This window comes from Petromyzon marinus, chromosome 66 (assembly GCF_048934315.1).
Source record: "Petromyzon marinus isolate PM22_M1 ecotype Great Lakes invasive population chromosome 66, UKy_Petmar_22M1.pri1.0, whole genome shotgun sequence".
Classification (NCBI taxonomy): Eukaryota; Metazoa; Chordata; class Hyperoartia; order Petromyzontiformes; family Petromyzontidae; genus Petromyzon; species Petromyzon marinus.
This window is the reverse complement of record NC_133732.1, coordinates 587969-606653: the sequence shown is the minus strand read 5'-3', so window position 1 is coordinate 606653 and position 18685 is coordinate 587969. Positions and strand designations below refer to the sequence as shown.

The window sequence follows — 18685 nt, the reverse complement described above, 5'->3', positions numbered from 1 at the left end:
TAACTCAACAAAGTGGCTTTTCACGTGGAAATTTATAGCAGCAATACTCTAAACGCATATGGAGGCGGGGGAAACCGGAGGACCCAGAGAAAACTCCACGAGACCACGGGGAGAACGTGCAGACTTCTAAATATGCAGGCGTCAAGGTTAGTATCGAACTCACAAGCCCCAGCAGCACGTGGTGATAATGAACCTTATGGCAGAACCCCGGGGTCCCATAAGCCCCCGGCTCTTGCATAAACTGCGTTGCTCCAGCAGCTGCCCCAGCAGACCCACCTGTCTCTCTCTCTCTGCCCCCCCCCCTCTCTCTCTGTTTAAGGCCTCGACACAGAGGTGTTGGGTCTCTGTGTGTCTATTTTGTGTGTCTCTCTCTGTGTGTCTGTGTTGTCTCTCTCTGCTTGTGTGTCTGTCTGTGTGTCTCCGTGTCTGTGTTTTGTCTCTCTCTCAAATTTAGTTCTACCTGATGACGGTTGCTTGTGTTGCAATCGAAACGTCGTACTCTATTATTTAATTTATTTATTTTCTACGTGACTTTACCGAAAGAACCAAATATCATTTTATGTCTGTTGAAGGCGAACGACACGGCAATCTGTTCCTCTCGACGAGCTCTACACGATGAACTAATAAAAGTTTCAAAGTTTTGTTTGTGACCACGACAATTTTGGCAACGACAGGTGCTTGGTGAAGAACGAGGAGAGGATTGATTTCTGGTGGGTCGCGGCGTTTATGTTGCGCGGTGGGACGGAGTCGCCAAAAGTACATTTATTACGATTTTGACTTTCGTTTATTCGGGACCACGGCGTCTCGCCATGAGGTTCATTATGGTGGCTGATGAGGCACCTGAACGGGCCGAGGAGGTGGGGGGGACGGAGGAAGAGGAGCGGCACGCAAGGGCTGCTACAGGTCGTTCATGATTTGAAGCTTTCGTGACTGCAAGGATCCACACTCTTTGGTTCTATTCGGTAAAGTCACGTAGGTAAAAAATAAATAAAACAACAAAAATCACGACGTTTCGGCCACAACACAAGCGGCCTTCATCAGGTGAAGGGACCAGCCTGTCTCGAAGACTGCGCTGGAGTGAAACAGAGCCAAGCTCAGACTGCGACCTTTAAGCATAAAAAATTAGCATTTGATTGGCGTACTTATCATGATGAAAGGTGTAGCACACGGCAGTGCACCTTTAAGCTGTGTGAGAGGGATTAAGGTGCCTCGACAAATGAATTAGCGTAAAAATTAGCATTTGATTGGCGGACTTATCATGATGAAAGGTGTAGCACAGTGATCGGCACCGGCAGTGCACCCGCCTGTGCTGCGAAAGTTTGGGGTACCACTACTTGAAAAAATATTCTGTACCAATGAAAATTAGTTTAATGTTTAGTTCTATTTAGAACATCTTTCCAATGGTTGCTTAATTTGAAACCATCTTCTCGGTTGAAATTGTGTCTGTGTTTGTAGATCTGAATTGCCTCGTGAACAAATCTCTGATAAAACCTGTGGGTTTTGGAAACCCACAGATTTTTATCAAACCCACAGGTTTTTATCAGAGATTTGTTCACGAGGCAATTCAGATCTACAAACAAAGACACAATTTCAACCGAGAAGATGGTTTCAAATTAAACAACCATTGGAAAGATGTTCTAAATCGAACTAAACATTAAACTAATTTTCATTGGTACAGTATATTTTTTCAAGTGGTGGTACCCCAAACTTTCGCAGCACAGGCAGGTGCACTGCCGGTGCCGATCACTGTGCTACACCTTTCATCATGATAAGTCCGCCAATCAAATGCTATTTTTTACGCTAATTCCTTTGTCGAGGCACCTTAATCCCTCTCACACAGCTTAAAGGTGCACTGCCGTGTGCTACACCTTTCATCATGCTAAGTCCGCCAATCAAATGCTAATTTTTTATGCTAATTCCTTTGTCGAGACACCTTAATCCCTCTCACACAGCTTAAAGGTCGCAGTCTGAGCCTGGCTCTGTTTCACTCCAGCGCAGTCTTCGAGACAGGCTGGTCCCTTCACCTGATGAAGGCCGCTTGTGTTGTGGCCGAAACGTCGTGATTTTTGTTGTTTTATTTTTTTTACCTACGTGACTTTACCGAATAGAACCAAAGAGTATAGGTTGTTCATGGTGAAGCGAGTAGGGTGTTCATGGTGCAGAGTGTTCATAGTAAAGCGTGTAAGATGTTCATCGTGGAGCATGTAGGGTGTTCATGGTGTTTATCGTGCAGCGTGCTGGTCGACGTCTTCATGTGGAGTGCACTATGAACATCGTCTGATATAAAATCAAGCAAAATATATATTTTACAATCTCTTTTTAATATGTCTTGAACGAATGTGTAGACGACTAAATTTTTTATGTGATTCGAATGTTATTGATGGTATGTTAAGGTTACTTGTGACGTATTCATTCATCATGCATAGTCAGTGAAGGACCCTACATGCTTCTGGAGGTCCGGAGCCCAAGTTCTGTACTTTTTTGCTGTCTTTTAGCATTTAGTCCATTTTTCTTACACTGTTAAAGAAATGTTGGAGGACTGGTACGAATGTTTTAGGCTTCTCGACAAAAGAGTGCCGGTGCGAGGACGCATCTTTGACGTGCTCCAAATGTGGTCTCGGTTCGTGGCGAAAGTCCGGACCCGACACAAACCCTTGCACTTTTGCCTGGATGCAGATCTTTCACAAGGTCCATCAGGATGCCAGGCACCCCAATTCTACTCAAGGCAGACCAGAGACCCGATCTAATCCACAGATACAAAATATGCCTTGAACCCAATGTAAGCGACATGCAATGGGCTATGGAACCGACGGTGTAGTTCTGCAAGTAGGCGAAGTGCAAGCACAGCATCCATCGTAGATCGACCAGCTGTGAATCCTGATTGCTATAGGCGATGGTGTTTTGTCAGGAATGGTTGCGGCCTGCCTAGAAGTACATGTGCAGAACCCTTTCCCGGTACTCAAAGTAGGGATATAGGTCTATAATTGCTGCATGCCATACGGGACCCTTTCGCTGTATACAAACTAACGATTTTACTGTCTAAATTTTGATTTAAAGCTTTCGTGACTGCAGGGATTCATATTCTTGGTTCTTTTGGTAAAGTCACGTAGAAGGGAAACAATAAAATAATATTGTTTTATTGTTTAATATTTTTATTATTTTATTGTTCCCCTTCTACGTGACTTTACCGAAATAACTAATTTTACTGTCTCTCCAAACAGCAGATACATTGCTGGACATTTGGACCTTCATGAAGTGCTGATGTTACCCTCTGCTGATAGGATGCAGAGCACCTTTCAAAAGTTCTGGAGAAATATTATCTAGTGCAGCTGCTTTGCATTTTTTAAGCTTCATGACGGCATGCCAAACTTCCTCTGATGTAGGAAGGTCTGTGTTGTTTGACAGTCTGAGTGAGAATTGCTTACAATTGCAATGTCTGCCAATTCAGGACAAGCATCTGCTGGTTGGTGGTTCAACCCTGCTGCATAATGTTCAGTCCATCGTGTGAAGACTTATTCCACCGATGAGCAAGTAGAGCCGTATGATTTAGTCATAGGAGCATTGGCAGTATGTCTCCCACCTCCTCTGAGACGTTTGATGAGAGAGAAAGCGGTCATCTATTGTTCGAGTTTTGAAAATTCCCAGAAGTTTGTGTTCCTTGGTGTAACCAGCCTGGAAGGTGGAATCAGAGAGCCAGGGTTTACAGACAGGATTTCGGAGGCCCACCATAGCTTCAACAGCGAGCGCAATGGAGTCTCGTACATGTAAAACCCTTGAGGATGACAGGTATCCACTTCTGCCTGTTCTGCCATTGCAGGACTTGTGCCAGAGCTCCGCACACTCATTGCCCAGGTTCTACAACGTGGAGCATTCTATGGGACCTTTTTAGGCAGTATCAAAAGTATGAAATGTAAGAATAGGTTTTACCCATTTTGGCAATAAAACAGGAGGTGTTAAGATGTTAAAACACCAAATAAAAAAACTTTTGCAAAGCATTAAGTCTTCAGTAACCACACGTACTTTTGGCATACTGTATAACTGCTCAACCCGAGCTATACATGCTCTGATAATTGAATTGCGTTTGTACTCATCTTCTTTGGTTCTTTCGGTAAAGTCACGTAGAATGAGAATAAAATAATAAATTGATAAAATAAAATAACACAATAATATTCTCACGACGTTTCGGCCACAACACAAGCGGCCTTCATCAGGTGAAGGGACGAGACTGTCTGGTAGGACAGCGCTGGAGTGAAAGAGCCACGTTCAGATCACGGCTTTTAAGCTGTGTGAGAGGAACAAAGCGCCTTAGAGTCGCGGCAAAGCGCCTTAGAGTCGCGTCGTGAGAATATTATTGTGTTATTTTATTTTATCAATTTATTATTTTATTCTCATTCTACGTGACTTTACCGAAAGAACCAAAGAAGATGAATCATTGCAGTCACGAAAGCTTTAAATCGAAATTTAACCGCCTCTACGGGGAGGGATTCCACACATCCTTAAGATCATTCAACAGACTTCGGGATAAGAAGGCTCAACTAATCGAGTCTCTCACCTTTCTGAAGAGATGCCGCGACTCTAAGGCGCTTTGTTCCTCTCACACAGCTTAAAAGCCGTGATCTGAACGTGGCTCTTTCACTCCAGCGCTGTCCTACCAGACAGTCTCGTCCCTTCACCTGATGAAGGCCGCTTGTGTTGTGGCCGAAACGTCGTGAGAATATTATTGTGTTATTTTATTTTATCAATTTATTATTTTATTCTCATTCTACGTGACTTTACCGAAAGAACCAAAGAAGATGAATCATTGCAGTCACGAAAGCTTTAAATCGAAATTTAACTGCGTTTGTACTGTTCGCCTTTTGGCGTTCTCTGTCTGACACTGGTGAAACAAAGCCATGAAGAAGGCTGTCTCTGGTGTAAGCCAATCCGTTTCAAAGACAATGCCCTCTATTATCAGAGCGTGTTTGTTTGCATGTTTTGCGACATGTATGTTTGGTTAATGCAGACTTCATGCCTGGCAAAAGTTATCTCTTTGGTGTATCGAATCTTAGCACCTGTTTTATTGCCATAAAAAACAATTCTTATGGAAACATTCTGTGACAATTCTATTGTCAAGCTGCACTGAGTGATTGTTTTTGACTGCCAGCAGGAGCGGCACCCGTGTCTGCAGATTAGACCCATAGACTCACAAAGAGACCCACAGACTCACCACATAGCCCCAGAGTTAATATTTAACTCGGTAAAAAAAAGCGGCACTGCTGGGAAATACGAACAATCAATATGTTTACTGATCGACATTGCGGAAAGGTGCAGGGTTAACGCGAGATCATTGCCAAAGTCCAACACCACTGGGTGAGGACAAACCTATCACGCTCACTGTGACCATCGTTGGGCCATCAGGGCTGGTTCTGCTCCTGCGATTCGCTTTCTGCTTTCATCGTCGTGCAAGGTGAGCATGGAACCGACGACATCGGCCTTTACTCCACCGTTGGCAGTTGTCAGCGGGCTGTCAATGCGACGCGCAATGTTTTGCTCCTCATGTGTCTCCACCCTCCCTGCCCAGCAGATCGCGTAGAGCACCAACCATGCTGAAGGTCTCCCTCCTCTCCGTGCTGCTCCTCCTCCTCACACTGACCATCGCCACTGCCAATGGGAACTTTTTCTCACAGGCTGTGGGAGGTAAGAGGCGCATGCCTGGGCACACAAAGACCCATAGACTCACTGCATAGAGACCCATAGACTGACTACACACCGAAGCATAGACTCGCCAAACGTAGACCCATAGACCGACCATATATAGACCCATAGTTTTAGATTTAAAGCTTTCGTGACTGCAAGGATCCATACTCTTTGGTTCTATTCGGTAAAGTCACGTAGGTAAAAAATAAATAAAACAACAAAAATCACGACGTTTCGGCCACAACACAAGCGGCCTTCATCAGGTGAAGGGATCAGGCTGTCTCGAGGACAGCGCTGGAGTGAAACACAGCCAAGCTCAGACCGCGGACCTTTAAGCTGTGCGCGAGGAAACAAGGTGGCTTGACAAATGAATTAGCACAAAAATTAGCATTTGATTGGCCGACTTAGCATAGAGGTGGTGTACGTGCGGGTGGACTTGCCGTTTGGCGCGGAGCGGGGAGGGGGAGTTTACCTATTGATGGTGTGAAAAGGGAATTTTTAAGAGCTGCGAAAGTTTGGGGTACCACTACTTAAAAAATATACTGTACCATTGAAAATTAGTATAATGTTTAGTTTGATTTAGAACAACTTTCCAATGGTTGCTTAATTTGAAACCATCTTCTCGGTTGAAATTGTGTCTGTGTTTGTAGATCTGAATTGCCTCGTGAACAAATCTCTTAGACGTCGCGGCCTGAGCTTGACTGTGTGCACTCCAGCGCTGTCCTCTGGACAGTCTTGTCCCCTTCACTCACTCTACTCACTCCACTTACTCACTCACTCCACTCACTCACTCCACTCACTCACTCCACTCACTCACTCCACTCACTCACTCCACTCACTCACTCACTCCACTCACTCACTCACTCCACTCACTCACTCACTCCATTCACTCACTCCACTCACTCACTCCACTCACTCACTCCACTCACTCACTCCACTCACTCACTCCACTCACTCACTCCACTCACTCACTCCACTCACTCACTCACTCCACTCACTCACTCACTCCATTCACTCACTCCACTCACTCACTCCACTCACTCCACTCACTCACTCCACTCACTCACTCCACTCACTCACTAACTCCACTCACTCACTCACTCCACTTACTCACTCACTCCACTCACTCACTCCACTCACTCACTCCACTCACTCACTCCACTCACTCACTCCACTCACTCACTCACTCCACTCACTCACTCACTCCACTCACTCACTCACTCCACTCACTCACTCCACTCACTCACTCCACTCACTCACTAACTCCACTCACTCTACTCACTCCACTCACTCTACTCACTCCACTTACTCACTCACTCCACTCACTCACTCCACTCACTCACTCCACTCACTCACTCACTCCACTCACTCACTCACTCCATTCACTCACTCCACTCACTCACTCCACTCACTCCACTCACTCACTCCACTCACTCACTCCACTCACTCACTCCACTCACTCACTCCACTCACTCACTCCACTCACTCACTCACTCCACTCACTCACTCACTCCATTCACTCACTCCACTCACTCACTCCACTCACTCCACTCACTCACTCCACTCACTCACTCCACTCACTCACTAACTCCACTCACTCACTCACTCCACTCACTCACTCCACTCACTCACTCCACTCACTCACTCCACTAACTCCACTCACTCACTCCACTAACTCCACTCACTCACTCACTCCACTCACTCACTCCACTCACTCACTCCACTCACTCACTCCACTCACTCACTCCAAGTGCACTCACTCCACTCACTCCACTCACTCCACTCACTCCACTCACTCACTCCACTCACTCCACTCACTCACTCCACTCACTCCACTCACTCCACTCACTCACACCACTCACTCCACTCACTCACTCCACTCACTCACTTCACTCACTCACTTCACTCACTCACTCCACTCACTCCACTCACTCCACTCACTCCACTCACTCACTCCACTCACTCCACTCACTCACTCACTCCACTCACTCACTCCACTCACTCACTCCACTCACTCACTCACTCCAATCACTCACTCCACTCACTCACTCACTCACTCCACTCACTCACTCACTCCACTCACTCACTCACTCCACTCACTCACTCCACTCACTCAGTCCACTCACTCACTCACTCCACTCACTCACTCACTCCACTCACTCACTCCACTCACTCACTCACTCCATTCACTCACTCCACTCACTCACTCCACTCACTCCACTCACTCCACTCACTCACTCCACTCACTCACTCCACTCACTAACTCCACTCACTCACTCACTCCACTCACTCACTCCACTCACTCACTCACTCCACTCACTCACTCCACTAACTCCACTCACTCCACTAACTCCACTCACTCACTCACTCCACTCACTCACACCACTCACTCCACTCACTCACTCCACTCACTCACTTCACTCCACTCACTCCACTCACTCACTCCACTCACTCACTCACTCCACTCACTCACTCACTCCACTCACTCACTCACTCCACTCACTCACTCCACTCACTCACTCCACTCACTCCACTCACTCTACTCCACCCCCCCCCCCCCCCCGCTGCTGGTCTGTTATGGTCCGCACCCGCTCCTGGTCCATCATGGCCCATACACCTCCTACGTACATCATGCTCATTTCTATACTAATTCCTTTGTCAAGCGCTTTGCTTCCTCCCACACAGCTTAAAGGACGCGACCTGGGCTTGGCTGTTTTCACTCCAACGCTGTCCTCATGACAGCACGGTCCCTTCACCTGATGTGATGAAGGCCACTTGTGTTGTGGCCGAAACGTCGTGAATTTTTTTATTTTTTATTTTTGTTTTTTTGTTGTTTGTTACGTGACTTTACCGAATAGAACCAAAGAGTATGGATCCTTGCAGTCACGAAAGCTTCAAATCTAGAACACACACATAACTTTGCTGAATCAATACAGAGCCAGTATTACATGGAGATTGTTTCCCACGGTCACCAATGTACATAATTCTATATATCCAAGCATCGTGGTGTGAGTTACGATCTGATTGTTGCATTTGCATCAATGATGTAGCGAAGCCTATAGTCCCCATCGGCCATTCTCCAGCAACTGGCTTTCTTTTTTTTCCTCCTCTGTGCTTTGACCTCCTACAGGTACCAGAGATATGGTGAGAGCCTACCAGGACATGAAGGAGGCCAACTACATAGGAGCGGACAAATACTTCCACGCCCGCGGGAACTATCAAGCAGCCCAAAGAGGGCCGGGTGGGCGTTTCGCTGCGGCCGTGATCAGGTGAGTCATGCGACCACCATGGAGCCTCACGGCATCCCGAGTGAGAGTCTTCATCACGGGGAGGGTCCTGCGATAGGATTCGTCTAACTGTCTGTATATATGTATGTTGCATTTTTTTCCTGCGTACGTATCCAAACATGGTAATCGGAGTGTGCGGGGGAAGGACGATAAACTAAACACAATAAGCAGTTCTAAAGAAATTAGTTTTTTTATAAAACAAAAATGTGTCTAGTGGGGTAGGATAGACCAGGAGAGTAATTCCTCGTTTTATGCTTTCCTGAAAAGTGTTCACGGACAACACTAGTGACGATTATCTGAACCGACCCCGGGCCTCCCCTGGGTGAATTCGGCTTCAAACGAGTACCTGGTGCAATGTATAAACGTTGCCACTGGGGAGACAAAGGCGGCCGAGCTTACGTGTACCACCCCACCCTTCATAGGTGCTCGCTAACAACCTCTCACAGCCTGTTACGAGGCTATACGGTGGATCTTTGTATTTGTCTGTTCCCTGTTTGATCTGAGTCACTGCATCACCACCATTGTTGCACCTCTGTGTCCAGCAACGTCCGGGAGATACTGCGACCCGGGAAGGACTCGGCTGCCGACCAGGAAGCCAACCGGCATGGACGCAACGGGGGTGACCCCAACGTGTACCGGCCTAAGGGGCTCCCCGGGAAATACTGAGCCCTGGCGAGCCTCAGAGCCGTGACCACTGTGACGACTCAACACACGTGAGTGTGACCTCCTGACCTCATGGTGAAGGAGGCTGCGCTCACGTTTAGCTCGAATTTTAAAACCAATGATTCAACTCGCACTCTGGGAGTTACTTAAAGCCTGTGTGTGGCTTTCTCTCCATAACATGTATATTTAGCAAATTTTATTAATTATTGATAATTATAATTGTCATTCACAATCCTTTGCCAATTTACGGATTTAGGACTTCCTCTACAGTGTCAGTCACGGAGGTTGTTTGACCGTACTTCATCATGCTGGTTAGCACCGATTGGTAAAGGGGTGACTAGGATCAAGTCTCCACGGTGGAGAGATGTTAACATCACCTGGTATACAAGAGGTCCTGGTTTCGATCCCGACCCTGATGCCTGTTTATTTGGAGTTGGTATGTCTCTGTCCCCGTGGTCACGTGGATTTTTCTCCGGGTTTTCTGCTATACATTTCCACATGATAAGCCACTTGGTTGAACTCTCATCTGTAACCAGGTCGCTTCTGAAAAAAGAGCTTAATAGCTCAGTGGGCCTTACCTGGTAAAATAACAATTAAGTTTATATAAGATGCCACTTACTGCTGGGACTGTCATGATATGGCTGTACCACGATGGTGATAAACAATATATCGTGATATGCAAAGTATCCGTGTCTGCTTACTTTTTCTGAAACATTTCATTTCCTGCCAAACTAGTGCTAAAGTAAGGGTGATTGGACATCGAAATAATGATAATAATTACACTGCGTTATCAGAATCATAGATAAGCATTCCTAATAATTAATTATAACGAACTGCTATTGAAGAACTTTAAAGAGATTGTAGTCGCATTGCAAGTATGCAGAAGATAATACTGGTAGGAAACGTAGTGGACTGGAAGCCCAACCGGGATTAAATATCTGTACATAATTACTTCAAAATTTCCTACCAGCCCCCTCCGCAGGAATGTGTTACAATATTAGATGTCCAGGCAGACCTCAGCCGACATTTGTGGAAAATGCCGTGTTGGGCAAAACAGTGTTCAAACCTCATGGGTAAAATTGGGTTGCGTTCCTGGATACGAAATTATCACCTCCTCCCTATTTGTTAAACTAATTCTGCCAGATTTCTACATTGTTATTGTACCAAAGGATCCTGCATCAATCTCAATTAAATGTGTATGTGTACACTCTTAATTTTTTTATTTCACCTCAATTACAAACCTCCGTCTCCATTACTCTTGCCAGACCACGGCACTCGCCCATCGCTCGCCCCTGACACTGTCACTTGAACGTTCATGATCAGCCATCCAAGTGTCCGTCTGACTGACATCCTCGCAGACTGAACAGTTAGATGCAAGCAGCAATGTCTGAACGTTTGCACTGTGCCATAGCACGTGAGTGTTGATGATTTGCCATCCAGGCGTCCGTCTGAATCACGTCCTCAACGAGTGGACAGCGAGTTGCATGCTGTCATGTATAACCGTTTGCGTTGTGTCCTTGTGCGTGTTAAGTGTTACATTATCTCACAAAAACACATACATGGTAAATAAATCGTTCTCACAGCCGAAACATTAAACTATACAACGGATGCAGCACTCTCGCGTCACGACGTTGTCAACTCAGAGATGAGAATCTTAGCAGCGTCAAACCGCGTCCAGCCAAAACATCACCCCCGTGTAGAGCCGGAACACGATAAAGCCGCGATGGGCAAGGTTTTCCTGTATCGCAATATTTGAGGTGGAATAAAATTGCAGAATTGTTAAATATATGTATGGTATTAGCTTTCAATACGTGAATATAAAACATTAAAGTGGCTGCTTGTTGAAACGTTTTGAACATCCTTTATTCCCAATATAATCATACAAGAATAGCATTTGCATTTAGCAATTAAAACCATTATACGCACATTATAATCAAATATCAGAATCAGAGTAAATTAATATTTAAACCTTATATATTACTAGGTTCAGAAATCATGCGTTTGTATGATGCATTCGAATAATATTTCATTTTGAGTTAGACCACATTGTCGTTTTTTTGGTCAAAATTATTGTCAAGAACCCTCCACCACCCTGCGGGATGATCACGTTGACAAAGATATAATGTACGCATGCCACTGTAGTGATAAAGTTCTGGCCGATCTAAAGCTCCACGCTTGAGCCTTTTCTCGTGCGGACTCGACACCGGCTGGCGATGCTTCACTCAGACTGCGTTGGACTTCATCAGGCAGCGATGACACCACAAACCTGGTGCGCTGACTCATCTCCCGCTCTGCTTCCGTATCTGCCGTGACACAACCTACTGCCAAAGCGTGGAGCATTTCCATTGCCTTTGTCGTTTGCCTCTCTGCTGCTTTTTAATATGCCCATTGTTGTTTCAAACAACTTAAAATAAATCCATTTCAAATGCCTTCAATGGCCCTACGTTGCAATTAAGCATGTTTTGTTTTCATTTTCACCCAATGAGGGGCTTCTTATTTAACGAATGATGTAAACTATGGATCTACGTGTAACAAAACAGTACGTGGGACTTACACATTATACCAAAAAACTGTGTTTGAACTTTCATGTTGAGAAATAGACCTACAATCCTTCAGTGCTATATCTTCAAGAAAACCAATGGGAATGCATTATAGCAACAAATTGGTAATTTACAGTAGTCGAGGCTCGAAATGTACTGCTGTTTACAGCTGCATTGAACACGTTGGCACACGCACGGATGCACGCCCGGGTTACACGTGTACGTAACCGCACACTGAGATCTCAATCTTCATGTGAATCATCTCCATTAACGCAGACAGCCTTAATTGCTTAGCGGATCACGTGGGACGTGTAATGTGAATGCTTACAGTAATTCATCGCTTTTATGAACACATCTGTAACGTGAGGCGATGAATAACCGTAGTTGGTGAATGTGATTACGTAGCATTACGGCTCCATCAGACTGCGTCTGTTCACTCTGTCCGATGTCTTGAACTACTGCTCATTGACAATGTAACACTTATCTTATAACATCTCAAATAAACATATATTCATAAACCCTTAACGGTATCCTGCATATTATGTAAATCCTACCCGGTCTAGTGCACTTCATGTAGTTGATCACTGCAGCGTGGTGAGGTAACTGCTCAGAGTTGGGACGGAAATATCGAGCACGCTGACACTGAGATGTGAGATGGCTGCGATACACGAACAGTGATTGTCTCGTGGTAAAGTAAAACAAGCCCCCTTAATTAGAGATGCGTGCGTAGGCATGAGGTGTGGGTGAGCTGTGATTGGCTAAACTCGCACGAGTTCAGCAGTTGACAACGACACGTGGTGCAGCAGACTGAGCACCTTGCTCGCGATTGGTGGACCTTGCACACGTGGGGAGACTCGTCTCACAAGCAGGCGGTTAATTGCTCGTTCACCATTGGTCGATGATTTTGCATGCTTTTCAAATCAAGCAGCCGATTGTCTGGAACCGTGTACAGAGGACGAATCTAAAGCAAGTCGGTAGGCAGTCAGCCGTGATGGCTTACACTAGAACTGCGCTCCGATTGGCTAAGGGTGTAAAGGAGAGCTCAGAGAAGGAATGGCACCCGGTGACAACCGGCCACTACCCGCAGTGCAGGCGAGCTACACCAGCAGCATCAGTCGTTACAGCAGAGCAGAGACTACTCAACAGCCCACTGAGGACTGCCAAGATTTACGCCGAGTAAAATCCTACGCTGCACGATGTGGTGTGGTAGTGCACGTAAATATGCTGTACACCTGTAGAGAGCTGTAGTGCAGCGGTTTAATGCATTGCGCTATGAACCCGATAATGACCTGAGTTCAATTCCCGCTCATAGCCAACTACAATGATGAATAATCTGAACCGGTCCTGGGCCTCCCCTAGGTCGATTCGGCCTCAAGTGTGTACCTGGTGCGATGTGTAAATGTCACCACTGGGGAGACAAAGGCGGTGTTGGCCACGCACCACTTCGTGTGCAGTGTCGGCCTTCATAAGTGCTCGCTAACAGCACTTGCTCCAAGAGTCTGTTTTAGGCTATCTGAGGGGGGGGGGGTCCTTTCAGTGGTAGGGACTTCCTGTGTGGGTTAGAGTTGGCGTCAGGAGCAGAGTCAAGGCAGGAGTATGGTCAAGGGCAGAAGAGTGGGTTGGGACCAAGCGCATGGAGCAGAAGGACGTCCTCGGTGCTACCCTGAGGCAAGGAGGAGGTGCCACTAAGCGACACCTAAATTGTGGAAGAGAACCTTTTCGCTGTGGGTGAAGCATCAGTGGACTGCAATGGTGGATGTTGTGCACTGTTGGTGTCATTGAGTTGTCGCGGTGTCCGGCATGGAGTGGGATGTGGTGAGATGGTGTGGGTCGCCACCTGGTGGACTGTGGAGGTGGCAGGTGAGGCCCACCTGGTGAGTTCACAAGCGATGGGTCTGGTTAGAGGGCAGCAGTGGGACTTGGGGCTCCACACTGAACTCCAGCAGCCAAAAGTATAACTAAGGGTGGGGATTAAAATAGCGAGTGTGCGAAACGTGAATTGTTTTATCAGATGGTGGGAGTTTTCCCCGTATCTTGCAGGTAATCACAAGCAACACCCCTTCGTGGCTGAGGTGGCGCTGATTCAAGGTGTGTGTGAGATCTGGAATGCGCTACCTTACCCCCGGTGGAAAGCGCTGCATGTGGCCCGTCTACAGAATAAAGACGAACCACCCCAACCGAGGGCTATCGCTGTGACCCTGCACCTCCACTTATTGCACACGTGACACACGGCTCGCCAAATAACGTCACATTGACGCGAGCAACATATTATTACCTCAGTTACTTTTAAAAATGTTACTGATTTAAAATAAAATAATTAGAATTAATGGTTTGTACTTCTTAGTTTTATGGCCACTGTAAAAAATTGGTCCATACTACATGTAACCCAACAGTATTCAATAAACATTTCTTTTAAAAGATTGTAAAATATAAAATTTAGATTATGATCAATACACCATTCATTTAAAGTGTTATGTTCAATCGGCAATTACTGACTTGATTAACTCCAAATTTAGGTGACCAATTTAAAGTAAATTCGTTGATGAATTGCCCCACATTCTCTTCCGTACCCCATGATGTGGTTTGCTGTGTGTAGTTATACTTGATGATAGGCTTCTAGGCCAGAGGTTGCTTTAATGAAGCCTACAAACTTCCGAACCCTTGCGAAGGCGCGTAGATCTATTCCGTTGGGCTCACACCGCACCAGACGATTGCCAATTCCAGCCACGTACCACAGGCCATCCACACCTTGACACATCAGGAATTGGGGTGACATATCCTAAAACACAGAAGCAGGGGTTAACATTAACATATATACGCATAGTCGTCCCTCGTTCTACATGTGCAATTTCACGATCACGTATCTTATACGTCAGGGAAGACATTCGATATACTGTCTGTTAAATTCGCATTTACGGAAATTTGAAACGTTAAATTCTACATTGTGGGGGTTTGGGGGGTGAGTAAGCAAGGCACGTAAGGAGTATGTCCAAGCGTGCATTTCATGCTGTACTGATTTTCCTCGACTTGTTGAGTATGATGAACATTTAGTCATAAAATTCTCGATGTTCCATTAAATAATGCTTTAACAATGTTTGCTGCATTTTGAAGTGCGTTTTTATTAAATTATTTGGGCCTGGGGCCATTTTTTTTCCCACAGGTAAGCATCTACAATTATATAATGGGAATCTATGGGAATATAGTGCCTGATATCCGAAATTCCGACTAACAGACAACTTGCCAGGAACACATCTGTTCCGTATATCGATGGATGCCTGGAGTTAAACGTTGTAACTGGATGTTCAGATGAAATATGTAAAAAAACATAAATTACTTAACATTTCGACCAATGAGAGTGTGAAGCCATATCAGTAAGTATTAATCAGTTAATGTCACAACAATGAACACTTAACGCAAATATTGTATTGTGTGGGAACATAAGCATGTCATGAAATTATAAGTAAAAGTATACTATTTGATGATTATTTAAAAAAACATTCAGAATATAATGATGAATATACGAATTACAACAGGCTGCAGACATATTAAACTTCGGTTTATATGTTTTGTTCATTAATATACTACGAACATCGGAGATGCAGTGAGATGAAAGAAAGACAGAGACCACATTGATGAGATGTAGATAGAGATGTGTGATTAGAGGCAAGGTTGGAGGTTATAGTGAATTTCTAAATATTGTCGAGACTGAGATGTACTGAGATAAGAGGAATTTAAGAGATGGATATTTCGTTTTAGAAGACTCATGATGGATACTCAGTTTAACACGTAGGCTTTCGCGACCAGTATTCATAATAAAGGTTTTGTGGTTAGATCACGTAAGTATAAATGTGTTGGAACTCTCCACCACCCGACACAGCCAGTAAGGTTTGTCACGTAAACAACGCGCCAATTAGTTACGAGTATAGTGTATAGTAGTGTATAGTGTAGTGTACTACTTCAGCCCACCGGTGTGTTGGAGAGTAACATTTACAATTTGAATACGACGTTTCGCTGGTAATTGCATCCAGCATCATCGGGAGATTTGCCACAATAGTGAAGCAATCCACCTGCTTCCGGTCTTACATAGAGCAAAATGACGTCATCACTGTGACCCCATCAGGTGCAGAGATGAAAGGCGGAGGGGGTGTTATTATAATTATGTAATAGATTAGTAATCAGTTAATTAGCATGTGTTTCCTCTATAAGGAATGCAATTGTAAGATGTATTACTTAATAATGCCCTTCCAGGCTGCACTAAGCCTGTAGCTATGAGAGCAGTTACACATATTTGTATTCTCTCATTTTCAATGGATTCTAGAATTCGTCTCGGCTAGTAATAATTAGTTTTAGAAAACACTTCAACGTTACCAAAATCAATTGCATGTCCTTGTTGGCAAGCATGTTCTGCAACTGTCAATAGTTGTGTTTGAGAGTACTCTATTTAATATTTCTTTGGTGTTCTTTTAGTCTTACGCTAATGCTATGTCCCTTCTGTCCAATATAGCAACTGCCACATAAGCAATTAATCCGATACACACCTTCCATTGATAATACTAGTTTTTTTTATTTTGTGTACCGTGCCAAATCTTACTCAGATTTTTAGTTTTTCCAAAACTCTAGCTAATTTTTCAGTTACTCTCGCAATATATTGCATTTGAATTGTTGTATAACCGAATCTCTTTCAGCAGTATTGCTATTCGATCTTGATTTGGCATTCAATGCTCTGTTAATTTGAGCTTGATTGTAGCCATTTAATCGTAATGCGTCTTTAACGTGTTTTATTTCTCTCCTCAGACTTTCACCATCTGACACTGTTTTAGTCCGATGTATGAGCGCCTTAATGACAGAGGATTTCTGTGCGGGGTGATGACGCGAATCTGCATTCAGATAGGCATCAGTGTGCATTTCCTTTTGGTAAAAGTTGTGTTTTTTTACCATTTAGGCAGCATCCGAGCAAAATATCCAGGAATGGGAGTGTTTAATTCACCTCCATTTCCATGGTGAACTGGATGGCCGGGTTTTGCGAATTTAGATGATTTAGAAATTAATTAAGCGCATTTTTACCATGTGGCCAGACAACCAAAGTATCATCTGCATATCTAAACCAAAAACATGGTTTTAGTGTACTTGAAGCAAGTGAATAAGTATAAATTGCACGCAAGTAAGTGTTTTTGTGTTTAATTTAGAATCAATCAGTAAATACAAGTATTTTGAAGCACTCCGTTTGTTCAATGATATTGTTTCTGATATCCATAATAGGTGAAGGGAAGGAAAGCAAATTATTTGAAGAAAAGAGCTTCGGGTTTTGGGGGATTTAGGAGCAATTTTGGAAATGGTGATTGATATTGAATTAAGTCGAAATTATGTTAAAGATTGTGTTTGACTTCGTTTAGAGAATTGTCCCAGACTAGCATGAGAATGTCATCAGCAAAGATATTTAAGTCTGAGTGATTTAAGTTTAATCCAATATTGTTTAAGGTTAAGGAACAAAATTGAACCCAGCTGAAACCTTGAGAAGACCCTTTGTTATTTTAATAATTGTGGACGAGATGCCATCACTATGGACCTTTTTGAGAACGGTCTGATAGGTAACTGTTTAACCAGTTTATTGTACTGTCTTAGAAACTTAGTTGATCTATTGTATAAGAATAGGGTTTACCCTTTCTGGCAAAAAAAACAGGAGGTGTTAAGATGGTCAAACACCAAACTTTTTTCAAGGAATCATGTCTGCATTAACCACACATACTTGTGGTGAACATGCAAACAAAAACATGCTCTGGAAATATATGCATTGTCTTTGAAAATGATTGGTCAATACTAGAGACAGCCTTCTTTAGGGTCTGGTTTCAACCAGTGTTAGATCAGAGAATGCCAAAAGGCGAACATGTTCACCACAAGTATGTGTGGTTAATGCAGACATGATTCCTTGCAAAATGTTTCTGTTTGGTGTTTGAGCTTTTAACAACTCCTGTTTTATTTACAGAAAGGGTAAAACCTATTCTTATACTTTGATACTGGCAAGAAGGGTCCCATGTTTTAGCTGACCTAGTCGTGTGAGTAGAAGACCATGGCCAACAATATCAAAGTCTTTTAATCAGTCGAGGAAAAGTACACAGCAGTAGTGGCCTTTATCCATGTTACTGAAGAGAAAATGTAATAAATCCATCATTGTTGTGGTGGTTGCAGTAATCCTCTCAAACACCAGACTGCTTGCTGTGCTGGAGATTGTTACTTTTAGGTAGCAGTTTATTTCTGATTTAAGCATGGGGTAAATCAGCAAACAACAACAGTCCCAGACCACACAAAGACAACACAGAGCAGTCCCTCAATACAAATGCACGTTACGATTGAACTATCAACACATGGGTAAGGATCAACGTTACAAATAAGATTTGCTAATCTTCTGCTTCAGGTTATAATTCACTATACAGGCACTCCCCGAGATACGAATATCCGACATATGAACATCCTGCACTTATGAAAGAATCGCCAAAAGAAGTGATTAATTTTAGCCACCCG

At 44.3% G+C, this 18685-nt stretch overlaps 2 protein-coding genes and 1 long non-coding RNA gene across 4 annotated transcripts in view; 1 reads left to right on the top strand and 2 right to left on the bottom strand.

The window, feature by feature from the left end:
• Window positions 1-984: 984 nt before the first annotated feature.
• Window positions 985-1394, bottom strand: LOC142906483 (uncharacterized). The gene is made up of 2 exons (XR_012930323.1): window positions 1179-1394; window positions 985-1106 (listed from the first exon to the last, which is right to left on the bottom strand). It is a non-coding gene; the product is annotated as an uncharacterized LOC142906483 (long non-coding RNA).
• A 3919-nt stretch (window positions 1395-5313) lies between these two features.
• On the top strand, window positions 5314-12691 carry LOC116956638 (serum amyloid A protein-like). Its single transcript, XM_032978405.2, has 4 exons — window positions 5314-5446; window positions 5564-5676; window positions 8807-8945; window positions 9506-12691. The coding sequence occupies exons 2-4, from the start codon at window positions 5583-5585 to the stop codon at window positions 9627-9629; spliced, it is 357 nt and encodes a 118-aa protein (XP_032834296.1). The 5' UTR covers window positions 5314-5446; window positions 5564-5582; the 3' UTR covers window positions 9630-12691.
• Window positions 11465-18685, bottom strand: part of LOC116956549 (scavenger receptor cysteine-rich domain-containing protein DMBT1-like) — a 113771-nt gene continuing 106550 nt past the window's right edge. For both annotated transcript variants that reach the window (XM_032978242.2, XM_076054366.1), the window contains one exon: window positions 11465-14945. In XM_032978242.2, coding sequence (XP_032834133.2) covers window positions 14763-14945 — 183 coding nt within the window. In that variant the 3' untranslated portion in view covers window positions 11465-14762. The remainder of the gene's footprint in view (window positions 14946-18685) is intronic.

Coding starts and splice junctions, on each gene's coding strand:
- LOC116956638 (XM_032978405.2), top strand. CDS start 5,583: ATGCTGAAGGTCTCCCTCCTCTCCGTGCTGCTCCTCCTCCTCACACTG. Junction 5,677..8,806: donor TTTCTCACAGGCTGTGGGAG/GTAAGAGGCGCA, acceptor GACCTCCTACAG/GTACCAGAGATATGGTGAGA. Junction 8,946..9,505: donor TTCGCTGCGGCCGTGATCAG/GTGAGTCATGCG, acceptor CTCTGTGTCCAG/CAACGTCCGGGAGATACTGC.